General features: G+C 27.1%; 1 protein-coding gene across 1 annotated transcript; it reads left to right on the top strand.

Moving 5' to 3' along the window:
• Nucleotides 1–6,764: 6,764 nt before the first annotated feature.
• LOC110649770 (calmodulin-like protein 3) lies at nt 6,765–7,917 on the top strand. The gene has a single exon (XM_021804465.2). It carries the CDS (start codon nt 6,781–6,783, stop codon nt 7,537–7,539), a length of 759 nt encoding a protein of 252 aa, XP_021660157.2. The 5' UTR covers nt 6,765–6,780; the 3' UTR covers nt 7,540–7,917.
• Nucleotides 7,918–13,882: the final 5,965 nt, after the last annotated feature.

Raw genomic sequence — 13,882 nt, 5'->3', positions numbered from 1 at the left:
CTGTGTAACACCCCTATGTTCGGTGGTGCGTTCTACTGTTCCAGTAACCATGTTGTCCGGACAGTTAGGATGCCTAGAACTACACTTTGATACGAGTGAGGAGACATAAAATAATGAAATACAAGAAAAGAAAATACAAGAAAAATAAAGGAAAAATCATAGCAATGAAATGTAACCAAGTTAAACGAGCAGAGAACCCTAGCGATGGGTGACCGCACCGGGAAGTCGCGGCGTGGACCGTTGACTAGCCCTAGACCGCGGGGAACCCTGGAAAATATTTTTAGGACTTAAATAAATGTCTATTGAAGTATAAATATCATTAGAAATATCAAAGAAAAATTAATTAATTAGTACAAAGAAAAGTGAGAAATCGAAAAACGGACAAAACCCAGTGTTACCGAAAAATCGAGAATGCAACCCGAACAGGGGCATTGTAGTCATTTGACACTCGAGTTGTCTTTTGACCTAAATGTCCATTAAAAATATATGATATTACACTTGGAAAATATCATAAAAAATTAAATTAGTGGTACCTAATTCAATTAGCAAAAATTAGGAGCTTAATGTGGGAATATGGAAAGTTTAACATTTATTTATTATTAAACTATGTTAGTGGACCATTATACAACATATTATATCATAAGTGGACAGAAATATCCACTAACAATCTGCAATCCATCTTCTTCACTTGAAAAGTTCCATTAGCCGCATGGAAGCTCTCAAACCTCTCCCATGGCCGCCCACCTTTAAGCCATTAAAACTCCATGATCAAGCCATCTTTTTCCACACTTGTCTTTATTAAAGTTTATCCTCACCTTGCAAGGAAGAGTTTGATAGCAATTTTAAGAAGTTTTGGTGAGGTTTTGAAGAATTTCCAAAGTGGTAAGTTTGTGTTTTTTATTATTGTTTCATTAAAGTTTGTAAGAATGTTATGGGTACTTGAATTGTGGAGAGATTTTTGAGGTTTGATGTTTAAAGGGAGATGTGTACTTTTGGCAGCCATGGAAACTCCTTGAGGACAGTTTATTCTTGCTTGTAAATGGTAGATTAAAGGGTTGATTAAATGTTTATGTGTGTAGGAATTAATTTGGGTGATGTATACTTAGTATATGTGAATGTGTACTTGAATTTGGAAGCTTGGAAATTAATGGAGAGATGTGTATGAATCGACAGCTTGATTTGGTGAACCATAAAAATGTTATTTCATGTTTGGTTTATGGAATATTAATGTTGAATTGTGGTACTTGTTATGGCAGCTTTTGTGTATGTATGATGGTGTGAGGTTGGACATATAAATGAGCTGGGTTAGGTGATTGAATTGTTGTAATTTGAGTTTGAAAAATTCTGTACTATATGGTTCATATTGAGTGTGATTGTAAGCTACCAAAATGACCAACAATATGTTGTGAATTGTGTTTAGGTTATGGTACAAACCAGAATTGGCATGAATGTGTAGTTTGGTAAGTGTTAAAAGTGTACTTTGATGAGTAATGAAAAAATTACAATAGGGTAGTTTATGTTTTGGGCCTAGAACCTTAAGTGTGTGGCTCCAATTGGTATGAGACCAATTGAAGGTAAAACTAGGCACAAAATGTGCCAACTTTTATGAGGGAAACTTACCAAAATTCTGCTTGTAAGGTAACTTGAAAAGTGACCAAATCTGGATTAGTGCAATTAAGGCCTGAAAATTGACTATTTGGGCAGCAGTTAGTGTTTAGGACATAACTCACTCAAAACAGGTCCAATTGACTTGAAATTTTGACCATGAATATTTAAGACCTATATCTACAAGTCTTTTGAAGACACCAAAGCCCATAAATGACCATAAGCAAGTCAAAAAGCTTGCACAAGTTTGGGTCCAAAAACTGGCCGAACCTAAAATGACCTAAAATGACCTAAAGTGACCAATTTTGATGCACTTTGACCAGCAATAGTAAAATGACCATAACTTGGTCTAGTAAACTCAGAATGACCTGAAATTTTGCCCTACGTGCAATAAGACATAGATCTACAAGTTTGTAGTTTCGACCGAAACCCAAAAATCGAGGGAATTAGGTCGTTCGGCTAGGTCAAATTAGTATACCGGGATCCGACAAATTGCAATAAAACGCAATATACATGGAAATGAATTTGGTAACATGTACCAACCCTAAAAGGCTACAAATGTGACATATTAGTAACACTAACACCTAATTTACCTAGAATGCATCGAAGGTCGACATATTAGGTTGACTAAGTAAATAACAGAATTCAATGAATTAATTATCAAGCATTATCATTAGAGACAGTTTAAATGAGTACTGAAACACTTCAAATTGTGTTTCTCAGTTAGCAAAGACTCAGGGAAAGGGAAGGAAACACTGAGTCAAGGCCAGAGACGATTATCGAGGTTTGTGCACTGTGATTATTTCTTTTGAATTTTTCAATTGAAATAAATTATGACTATTTGTATATTATTATTTTCAATTATGAAAATATGTTTGAATGGATACTTATTGCTTGAAAAGCATTGTAAATGGTTTGAAACTGTGAAAAATTATTTGAATGATATTTGATGGATACTTATTGATTGAAAAGCATTGTAAATGGTTTGAAACCACAGCGATCATGTATATTGATTGTATTCCTCGCTAGCTTATCTAGTGGGACGAATTGAATTCCCTCTCTAGCTGAAGTATTGAGGTGTGTGCCTGTTGAGGACGAATAGAATGAGTACTCATATTTTTGCTAGCTAGCTATGTTATACCTCATTAGCCATCGGCTTTTGGGACGAATTGAATACCTCATTAGCCATCAGCTCTTGGGACGAATTGAACTTTGGAACATGATTAAGTTGTGTGTGATATATTGAGATTCATTGTGATATTGTGAAATGGACTTTAAATTCTTATTGACATCCACTGTCTTTTGAATTTAATCATGTTTTGATTATTGAGATTTATTGTGATATTGTAAAATGGAGTTTAAATGCTTTATGACATTCATTGTCTTGAATTTAACTATGGTTTAAGTATCCACTCTTTATATGACTTATCATTTGTGATTTAAAATTTTATTTGGTTAATGTTGTGCATCACTGAGACATTGTCTCAGCGATAGCTTTATTCTTTGTCAGTAGGCGGTGATAGAGGCGTGAGACTAGGCTGCTAGTGCATTCAGCGAGAGATCACTGGGTATATTGAGTATACCATATTTTGCATTTTGTATTGTAATGTATGTTCACTGTATGTATATAGTATTCTTGGTTTTGAGCAGTTGTAATTTAAAATTGTACATTGAAGTTGTAAAAATAAATTATGAGTTATTTTGGTTTGTAAAATTTGTACTGTATTTCTTTTATCTTAGCCTTTGAAAAATTATTGTGGATTTGAGTTGAGAAACATATTGTGTTGAATTATGTTGAAGTTTGAGATTGAGAAATATATTTGAAGTGTTTTTTACAGGTTTTTGAAAAACTGTTTTATTCAAAATACAGAGGACACTCCACCAAAATTTTTACAGAAATTACCACTAATTCAAATGTATTAGCTGTTTCACTTCAGTTAAAAAAAAATTTAACATCTGTAAATAGTGCTCACCACTGTAAAAAGAAGTAAGAAAAGTTTTAAAATCCCTTGTAGTGTATTTAATGGATTATCAGTAGACGAAGTTGGTAATTCATTAGGTATACTACGGGATTATGTTATGTCTTATAGAGGGGTAGGGCGTGACAGGCTGCCAAGCCCATTTCAGAAGTGGGTCAATATTATAATGCTTCTCACTATTTTCAGATGCCTCGGACACGTTCCAAGTGTCAAAATTGGTGTAAGTAAATCCAAACTCCAAATTTCTCTTTTTACCTAATGTTGAGCTTAGAATAGAAATTCATAGAATATTTGTGAGTAGTTAGAAAATTTTAATTCCAATTGCAATAGTAGAATGACATTGTTAAGAATTGCAGGGAATAATTATAGAATTTTTGGGATGAATTTGGATAGTTTTTTCAAAATATTAACTTTAAACTTAATAGCTAAATTGTGTAATTATGTGTGAATTGGCTGGTTTGGTAGGCCCAAAAGGGGCATTGTGTTGTGATCGTGTTGTAGGCCTGAGGCCTTAGATTTAGAAGTGCTAGTTGAGTTACTTTGTAGGTTGAGTAGGTCCTAGGTACAGAAAAAACTGTATCAGATTTCCATTATAAACTTAGGATGCTTTAAACTCTTTAGTTCTTTGATTGGAGTTAATATTGATAAATTTCTTGAATATGATTATTTAGGTAATTAGAGTCAACCTTCCTCATCTTCTCAGCCGCCCTAGTGACATTTGGATAATTTGTGAGTTTGATGTTGATTTTATTTGTAATTTCAATATTATTAATTTATATTCAAGGCATACTTATACATTCACTTATATGTATATATATTATTAGTTAAATGCTAGGCATGCTCCTTTGCTACATATATTGTTGAAATTATTTGTGGATGTCGCCCTAAGATAACTTGGTGCTCTGTGTGTTTGTTGGCGTGAGTATGATATGTATATGGATATGGGTAGGATGAGTAGTCGCAGCTAGAGCTTGCCTTACTGGGACCCAATTCTTATACATGGATAAGTCAAGGTGAGCATGGCTTTAAGTTGATCTCACTAGCCCCCGCATTTGGATTATTAAGCGAAAGTCTAATTTGAGTTGACCTCGCTAGCAATGATTGGATTAAGAGAGCTATAAAGGGGATCAGCTCCCATATATGTATTGATGTGACATATAAGTATGTGCAGGCTCCAAATTATCTTTTGTACGAATATTGGTTGAATTGTTTTGAGCTATGTGAATGTGCTGTATTTCATATATAGGAATACATTAGTTTTAGATAGTTATAGAAATTATATTTAAAATCAATATCTTACTCTTTGAGTCGAACGCTCACCCCAGTTCAACTTTTTTTTCTCAGGTAACTTATGGCATATTTGAAAATTAACTTGCTTTCTTTCCTAGCAGATTTAAGCAGAAAACATTTTATTTGACCTTTATTGTCTTTTATTTAAATTTTAGAACTCCGCATGGACCAATAGTTGTATTTTTTTAATTTTAGTTGGATTTTATAACTTAATTCTGGAGTTGTAAAACTAATTATGTGAGATGTTTATTATTGATGATGGAGGGAGCTGAGCTCCCAGTATTACTATATGTGATTTGAATATTATGAGGGTGAACTAAGCTCCTTATATTGTTGATTTTATTTGTTTATAGGTCGGGTAAGTTAATATTCCCCGTTGGATAGTCCAATTATGGTCGAACTCTATCAATTTATTTTCTTAAAATTGGACTACCTTGTTGGGCTTTATAATCCGGTTAGAAATAGTTATGCTTACTACCAACTTCGAGGGCCATATGTTGACCCAAATCCTAGTATTAGTCTGGCTCAAAAATAGGATCGTGACAAGGTGTTTGGATGAAATAATTGCTCAAATAAAGGATGAGTGTTCAGTAAGTGTTCAGACAAAAAAGAATGATCAAGTCAGTCTTAAGAATCGGTTACATACTAAAAGTATGCCTTATATTTCCACCAGGAATGTAGAACATATTAAGTTGCACTTCTGCAAAATATGAAGGGAAATGAGCTGGTATAAGCTGGTGAAATCTCAATTAAAACGGAAAAGGTACCATCCTTTATAAATATGACTCATAACAATACTTAATTATTTTATTCTTCTTTTACTATTTGTTGGTATTTGCTCTCTCTCTTTAACATTTACTAACTTGAGCATCGGAGTGGCCTAGTTTAGGCAACCGACCTCATCTTTTTTCTCTGGTTACATGTAGTATTTCGATCATTCACTGACCCAAAAACTTCAGGCAACATCGATAGGACATTTTCCTCATATAATCATACCAAACAACTAATCACCTCCAACTAAACTCCGAAGCATACGCGTCAAGTCTTTTACTACGGATTTAGTTGGTCACATATAAGAATAGTTCCTAACAAATTAAAGGAACCTAATTAATTTCCATGAACTATCCTAGTATTAGGCTAGCAGATAGTTATTATTCAGAAATAGTCCATGTACCTGGAAGGCGATAGCTAGACGAATCACTGATGGAATCCTTAGGTATAAATACTATCAAATTGGTTTCCAAAACACAGTGCAAGAGAAATCCATTGTGGATTAAAACATTTTGAGGTCTCAAAGTCATTTTAAGTCCACACATAGTGATTCACGTGAACTCTGTGTGTTGTGATGGATAGGAAGAATATCTGTACGGCCACTTTGGCGAAGACAAATGTAGCATTTGGTTTAGCAAATTAAGCAAGCAATAGCAAAGCCTATAAATGGAATTTAGTGCAAGGGACTCTTCTTGGTGAGGCCTATAATTATCTTCCTTTCTTCTTTTTCCTTTTCTTTTTGTTTTTCCCCCGGTTGGAAGCACTATTCAAGCATAAAGGACATCAAGGTGCAACATTTTACATCATTTTGTCTCGGTCCTATTATTATTATTATTATTATTCGGTGCACGCAATCATTATACAACTATGCCATGCCGATCTGTAACAGGATGTTTCAACAGTTGAATATAATTTTTTTTAATTAAATTATTATGATTTATCTTTTTATTTTTTTTGTCTGAAATTAATATAAGTTGGACAAGTGTCACATAAATATCTAAAAACATGAAATTTTAATGTAACCTGATGTACTAGAGCAAATTTAATTAATAAAGTTTTACTGTTAATCTAATTCACGCGGTTTGTGGGGATATAAAAATACACCAAATACCGCGTTCTTCCGCCTTTAACCTAAATGCTCTACTACCTTTATTTGTCCTTTCTCGTTTCTCTCTTCTCTATCTTTATTCTTCCATTTCATCCAAACATGGTCTCATCAGCTGCTATGCTCTTACTTTTACTTCTTCCCTTCCTTGCTGGTCTTCTCAATATTTACTTCTATGCTGCTTCCAAGAAGCTGTATTCTTGGCTCCAGTCTTTTCTCTTCAAGAATCCTGCAGCTTCTTCGAAAGTCTCTCCACAGGTGGATATGAATACTACTTCTTGTAATAGCAAGAACAACGGAGAGCTGAAGAGTGTGTTTACTACCTTTGACAAGAATGGCGATGGGTTTATAACAAAGCAAGAACTGAGAGAGTCGCTCAAGAACGTGAGAATCTTCATGACGGAGAAGGAAGTTGAAGAAATGGTGGCAAAGGTTGATTCTAATGGAGATGGGTTGATAGATTATGAAGAGTTTTGCCTCTTGTGCGAGGACTTCATTGGATGTGGCGGTCAAGAATTGGGGGATGAAGGTGGGAATAATGGAAGAGCAGAAGGGGAGGGAGATTTGAAGGAAGCATTTGATGTGTTTGATAGAAATAAAGATGGGTTGATATCAATGGAAGAACTTGGATTGGTGTTGTCTTCTTTGGGATTAAACGAAGGAAAAAGAATAGAAGATTGCAAAGAAATGATTAGAAAGGTTGATATGGATGGAGATGGAATGGTTAATTTTAATGAATTTAAGAGGATGATGAGGAATGGAAGCACCAAGCTTATACCTGTCTGCTAATAACTACTTCTTTTCTCCAATTTCTCCATGCACACTTCCATGAAATTCCCTGGTAAGTCTATTAATTAAATTTCTCTGCATATATTCGTACTTTAATGAAACAGGAGCTAAGCTAGCTTAAATATGACTGCTTCCTGCCTAATTAACCAACCTCAGTTCAGCTACAAAGGCAAGGCATATAAATCATGTGTGTATGCATGAAGGTTCTTCTTCTGATCTAACCTCAACCAGAAGGAAATTTTTTTAATCAAACATCAGCTGTAAAGATACAGCAAGCTTGAAGCTTTTCATGTAGTGGTAGTAGATTAATATTATTGGACATTTATATATTTCACTTGTGCGTGCCTTTATATGCTCAATGTTTTTCCCTTTTGTAAATATTTCATTTGCGAGAAATTAAGACCATAATGTGATGTAATTAAAGGTATAATATTATTTAGCTAGTTATTTTATTCGCGCAAATGTGTGAATTATTTATTATTTTATTAATATAAATTATATGTATTTTTGTATTTTATATTTTTAAAATTATATTATAAAATTTTATTAATATAAAATTTTTAATTAATTATAATTTTATTTCAAATGTGAATAAATAAATAAGTTGATTAATATATTATTTTTAATTGTGAATAGAAGTTAGTATGATTTTTATGTTTTCTAGATATTAAATGATTTTACACTCTAAATCTTTTATAGGAGCATCTATTTTTTGAAGCATAATATGTGCTTATGCATATAAATAGATGAGATTTGACACACAGTTTATCAAATATAAATATTAAAATTTTGAAAATAAATAAATAAAAAAATATAATTATAAAAAGAACAATTAAATTATCAAAATCAAAGAATGAAAAAGGGAGATTTTAATAAATACTATATTTAATATCTAACAGAAGTGAGAATTGAATATATTTTCTAGTATTAATAAATCTTATTAAATTTGAAATTTAATAAATACTGGATTATTTATATTTTTTAATTAGTTCATTTATACTCATTATCGGATAGAAGAAGCAAAATTAATATTCAATATCATTTATTTGAAATTTAATAAATAATAGATTATTGGTATTTTTTAGTTAGTTCATATATACATATTATTGGATATAAAAAAGTAAAATTAATATTTAATATCTTTCTTTAGTCTGAATTTTAAAATTTAAAAAGATAAATTGACTCAAGTAAATTTTAAATAATCATCATATCTATAATAAATTAACTCAAGTAAATTTTAAATAATTATTATCTCTATATTATTCATATGAATTAATTAATATCTTTTACCGCATGACATATTAGTTAATTAATATCTTTTGCCAAATGGTATTCTTTGCTAGTTAGACTTATATAAATAAGCAGAAGACAATAATAATTGGCTAACAAATGGATTATTTTTAAGTTAGTTTCTTAAATAGGTTACATTCATTTGTAAGTTTATGTGTATGCTTCAACTTTAATATGTGTGTATTGATTATTTTATTTGACAACATAAAAAAAAATTATTCTTATTAATGTAATTAATTACACTTTATGCATAATGTAATAATCATTACATATATATCAAAATGAATATAATTATAATTATTTATTTTAGTTTATTTTATTAGTTGTCAACAATATTATTGTCACTGTAATTATCACTTGACCACCACTACCACCACCACCCATCGGCTACTACCACTCAATCACTATCACTTGACCACCACCACTACCATTATCTGCCTATTGCCACTATTATCTTAATCCCTACCATCCTCACATAGCTACAATCGTCAATATTATCACCACTCAGCCTCCACCACTATTATATATCCAATCACTAATCATTACTGTCATTATCACTTATTATTAATATAAAAAATAGACTAAATATTAAAATAAAATAAAATTTATCAATGCATTACTTACATTTTTATTCTATAATCAAATATAGAAATGTAACGATAATTACATTATAAAGCCTAAATTTTGAGTTTAATCGAATTAATTTCTATATTTTGAAATTCATGCTTAGCCAATAGTAGTATCCAAGTAAAGTCCTCTTAATAAATATAACTCTGGGATTTGAATTCTGAACCTCTCAGGTGAAATTTATTTGGGATCAACTCTATGCCACTAATCAAGCCACTGATCTAACTACTTGTTATTATCAATATTACATAGTAAATTTACATATTATTCATAAAATATTTATGGGGTAGGAAAAATAGATAGAAAGTCTATTTGTAGGCCAGGAGAAATGCTAAGAGGTATATATAAGTAGTGAGTAGGAATATTATCTGGGAATCAAGGACGAGGAAATTTTAGCATCCATAGAAAAAGTCTTCAAAGAATAATGCCTTGTGAAGGAAGCGCAGTTGTGTGGGCAAGTAATTAAAAAGCTCGCACGTGTAATGTGTCGTGTGGTGAGAAAATTCCCTGCTCCACAGGGAAATTATACTTCTGCATTTGCTGTCATCAAAACGACTGTGGATCCCACCATAAAAAGCATCCTTACTTGCGTAGAAAACAGAATTCACGTATTAGTATTTTTTCAATTTTACACAGAAAGTAATTTTATGATTTCAATTCTTGATGTCAAATTTAAAACTAATCGTGAATGATTTTGAAAGTGAATTAATGTGAAGATGTTGTTTGGTCTAAATTTTATAAATTTAAAATTTTAGACTTTATTTATTTTATAAAAAATAATTTATATATAAAAAATATTTTATTTTTTGTAAAAAAATAAAATATTTTTATTATTTAATTATAATATTAAAATAATAATATATATTTATTTTATATATATATAAATATTTTTATATTTTAATAAAATTATCAAAATTTAAAAAATTAAAATTACTTTCTCTTTTATAAAAAGAAAAAAAATTAATTTTTTAAAAAATGGCTTAATTTTTTCTTTGCTCAGGTGTTGATTAATTTTTTACATATTTCAAATATTAAAAAAATATAAAAAATAATTTTTATAAAACAAACGAAACCTAAATACCTAATTTAAATAAAAATCTATTTACAATTTTTATTTATATGTAACATTATAAAAATAGAATCTCGTTGCCTCTCTCTCTCCCTACGTATAATTCTAGTTGTATTTAAGATTTGAAATCTCACATTTTTTAATTATTCATTTTAATTTTTAATTAAATATTAAAAGTAACTTTGAATATTTTAAAAGTGCATTCATGTTAAGTAGTATGATTTTATTTATTTGTAATATTACAGCAAATAGAATGGTTGCCGCAATGGAGATGGAACAGCTAAAAATCCTGTCATTTCAATAATTCTGAACTACTAAAAATATATTTTCCCAATTTAATAACAATATATAAGAACATTTATAATTTCTATCTTCTAAATATAAATAAAATAAATATATTTTAAAAATTATATTGCATTCCATTTTCAGATCCAACCATGCATAACATAATATTAGTAATTTGGTGGAGGAAAAAAAATTGTAAAGAGAAAAAAAAATTGTAAAGAGGGTGAAATAAACATTATTTACCACATACCACCATAATAATAATAATAATAATAATAATAATAATAATAATAATAATAATAATAATCACTGATAACCATTAATTTAAAGAAAATTAGTGATTAATTATGATATTACATTCTTAAAATTAATACATATAGTAACATATATAATTAATAATTATTTTTGTCATAATATTAATTGTCATTCAATTATTATAATTATTGTTATCATTTAAAATAAAAATAATTTAGTTTAATATTATAATTATAGCTAAAATTTATAAAATATATAACTATATTTATTCAATTAAATTTAAATATTTTTAGGATTATTTATCTATTGGTACTTTTATATTTTTAACCTTTTTTATTTATTTATTTTTATAAATGATTATATATTTAAATTACTTATATTAACTAATTTTATTGAAATTTAAATTGAATATATAAATATTAAAAATAAAGTATTAAAGTGAGAGTATTATAATTACATTATGTAAATATTAATAATCAAAGTATCAAAAAATATTAAATAATTTTAATAAAAAATAAAATAATAAAATTTTAATCAGATGTATAGAAAGTTAATTTTTATTGAATTTGTGCAAAGTACAATTGTTAGATATGTTGCAAAGATTCAAATATATCCTTATTATTAATATTATTATCTTAATTTTTATTATTTAAATTATTATTTTATTTAAAAATTAATTTTTAAAAATTAAAACTTTTGCGAATAAATGTATTATTGAAAATTTTTTATATTATTTTTTTATAAATTTATTTATAAAAAATATTATGTGTTACTTTATACTTTATCTTTATATTTTATTTTTAATTAATCAAATATTTTTTCTTTTTATAAGAAAAATAAATTATTGAAATTTGTTTTATATTAATTAATTAATAAATATAAACTTTATATCATTTTATCATTTCACAATTTTATATTATTATTATAATATTATCTATTCAAATATTTCCTATATTAAATCTATTTACATATAATTAATGTATAAGCTAAAATCTTTCAAACACTTACCATGTGGCATTCTAATAAAAGACTTACTATGTAGGATTACAAGTGAAATTTATTTATAAAATATAATTAATTTAATTTCATTAAATTTTCTCTATTTTTTATTATAATTATTAAATTATTTTCAATTATGACAAAATTTTTAATTCTCTAATTAGAAAAAAAAAAATTCTTTCTCATATTTTGTTCTTAAATTCTTTCTCCAAATTGCTTTTTTTTATTATTTTTATTTAAAATTTATTAGTCTCAATAATAAAAAATTATTTATATTTATACTGATTTCTGATACCCTATAATATTTAAAAAAGGACACTAAATTATGAAAGATAGTGACTTGTACTATAATTATTTTAAGGATAATGTAACTACACCCCAAACTAATATTTTAATTATCCATCATTTATTATTTTTTTAACAAAATTATTTTTTTAATTTTAATTAATAAATATATTTTTATGCAGAAATTATTTATCAATTATATTTTTAAATAGTCATAGAATTTCAAAGATGAATAATAAATATGGTTACAACAAATGAAGTCATTTAAAAAAATAAGTTATAGAGTCAAAATTATAGTTATATCTTTGTAAAATTTGTTAGATTAATAGAAATAATGACATACATATATTGTATATTTATTTAAAAAATTAATTTTATGAAATTTTTATATTTTATATTATAAATTTATGTAACGCGATAATAATTTTTGTGAAAAATTATTTTACAAATCTATTTTTTATTACAATTATTCCATTGTTTTTTATTATGATAAATTTAATTATTTTTTAATTATAAAATATAATTAATTTAATTTCATTAAATTTTCACTATTTTTTATTATAATTATTCAATTGCTTTCAATTATGATAAAATTTTTAATTCTCTAATTAGAAAAAAACGTTTCTTCTCATATTTTATTCTTAAATTCTTTTCCTAAATTGTTTTATTTTTATTCAAAATTTATTAGTCTTAATTATAAAAAATTATTTATATTTCTACTGATTCCTAATTTCTTATAATATTAGAAAGAGTTCGTTAAATCTTGAAGGATAATGATTTGTTATTTCAAGGATAATGTAATTACACCCCAAACTAATATTTTGATTATCCATCATTTTATTATTTTTTAAACAAAATTATTTTCTTATTTTAGTTATTAATTATATTTTTATGCATAAATCATTTCTCAATTTTATTTTTATATATAGAATTTCAAAGATAAATGATAAATATAATTACAACAAGGAAAGGGATTGAAAAAATAAGTTACAGTATCAAAATTATGGGTATATCTTTACAAAATTTATTAGATTAATAGAAATGATGATATACATATGTTGTATATTTAGTTAAAAAAATTTAATTTTTATGAAATTTTTATATTTTATGTTATAAATTTATGTAAAGATAACAATTTTTGTGAAAAAATATTTTATAAATCTTTTTTTAATTATAATTATTCCATTGTTTTCGATTATGATAAAATTATCAATTCTTTAATTATAAAATATAATTAATTTAATTTCATTAAATTTTCTCTATTTTTTATTATAATTATTCAACTGCTTTCAATTATGCTAAAATTATTAATTCTCTAATTAGAAAAAAAAAAAATTCTTCTCATATTTTGTTCTTAAATTCTTTCTTTGACTTGCTTCATTTTTATTGTTTTTATTCAAAATTTATTAGTCATAATTATAAAAAATTATTTATATTTTTACCAATTTCTGATTCCTATGATATTAGAAAGAGTCTGTTAAACTTTTGAAAGATGATGACTTATGTCAAAATTATTTTAAGGACAGTGTAATT

Source organism: Hevea brasiliensis, chromosome 17 (assembly GCF_030052815.1).
Source record: "Hevea brasiliensis isolate MT/VB/25A 57/8 chromosome 17, ASM3005281v1, whole genome shotgun sequence".
In the NCBI taxonomy this organism is placed as follows: Eukaryota; Viridiplantae; Streptophyta; class Magnoliopsida; order Malpighiales; family Euphorbiaceae; genus Hevea; species Hevea brasiliensis.
The sequence above is the reverse complement of the archived record's forward strand: the minus strand, read 5'-3'. Positions and strand labels throughout refer to the sequence as shown.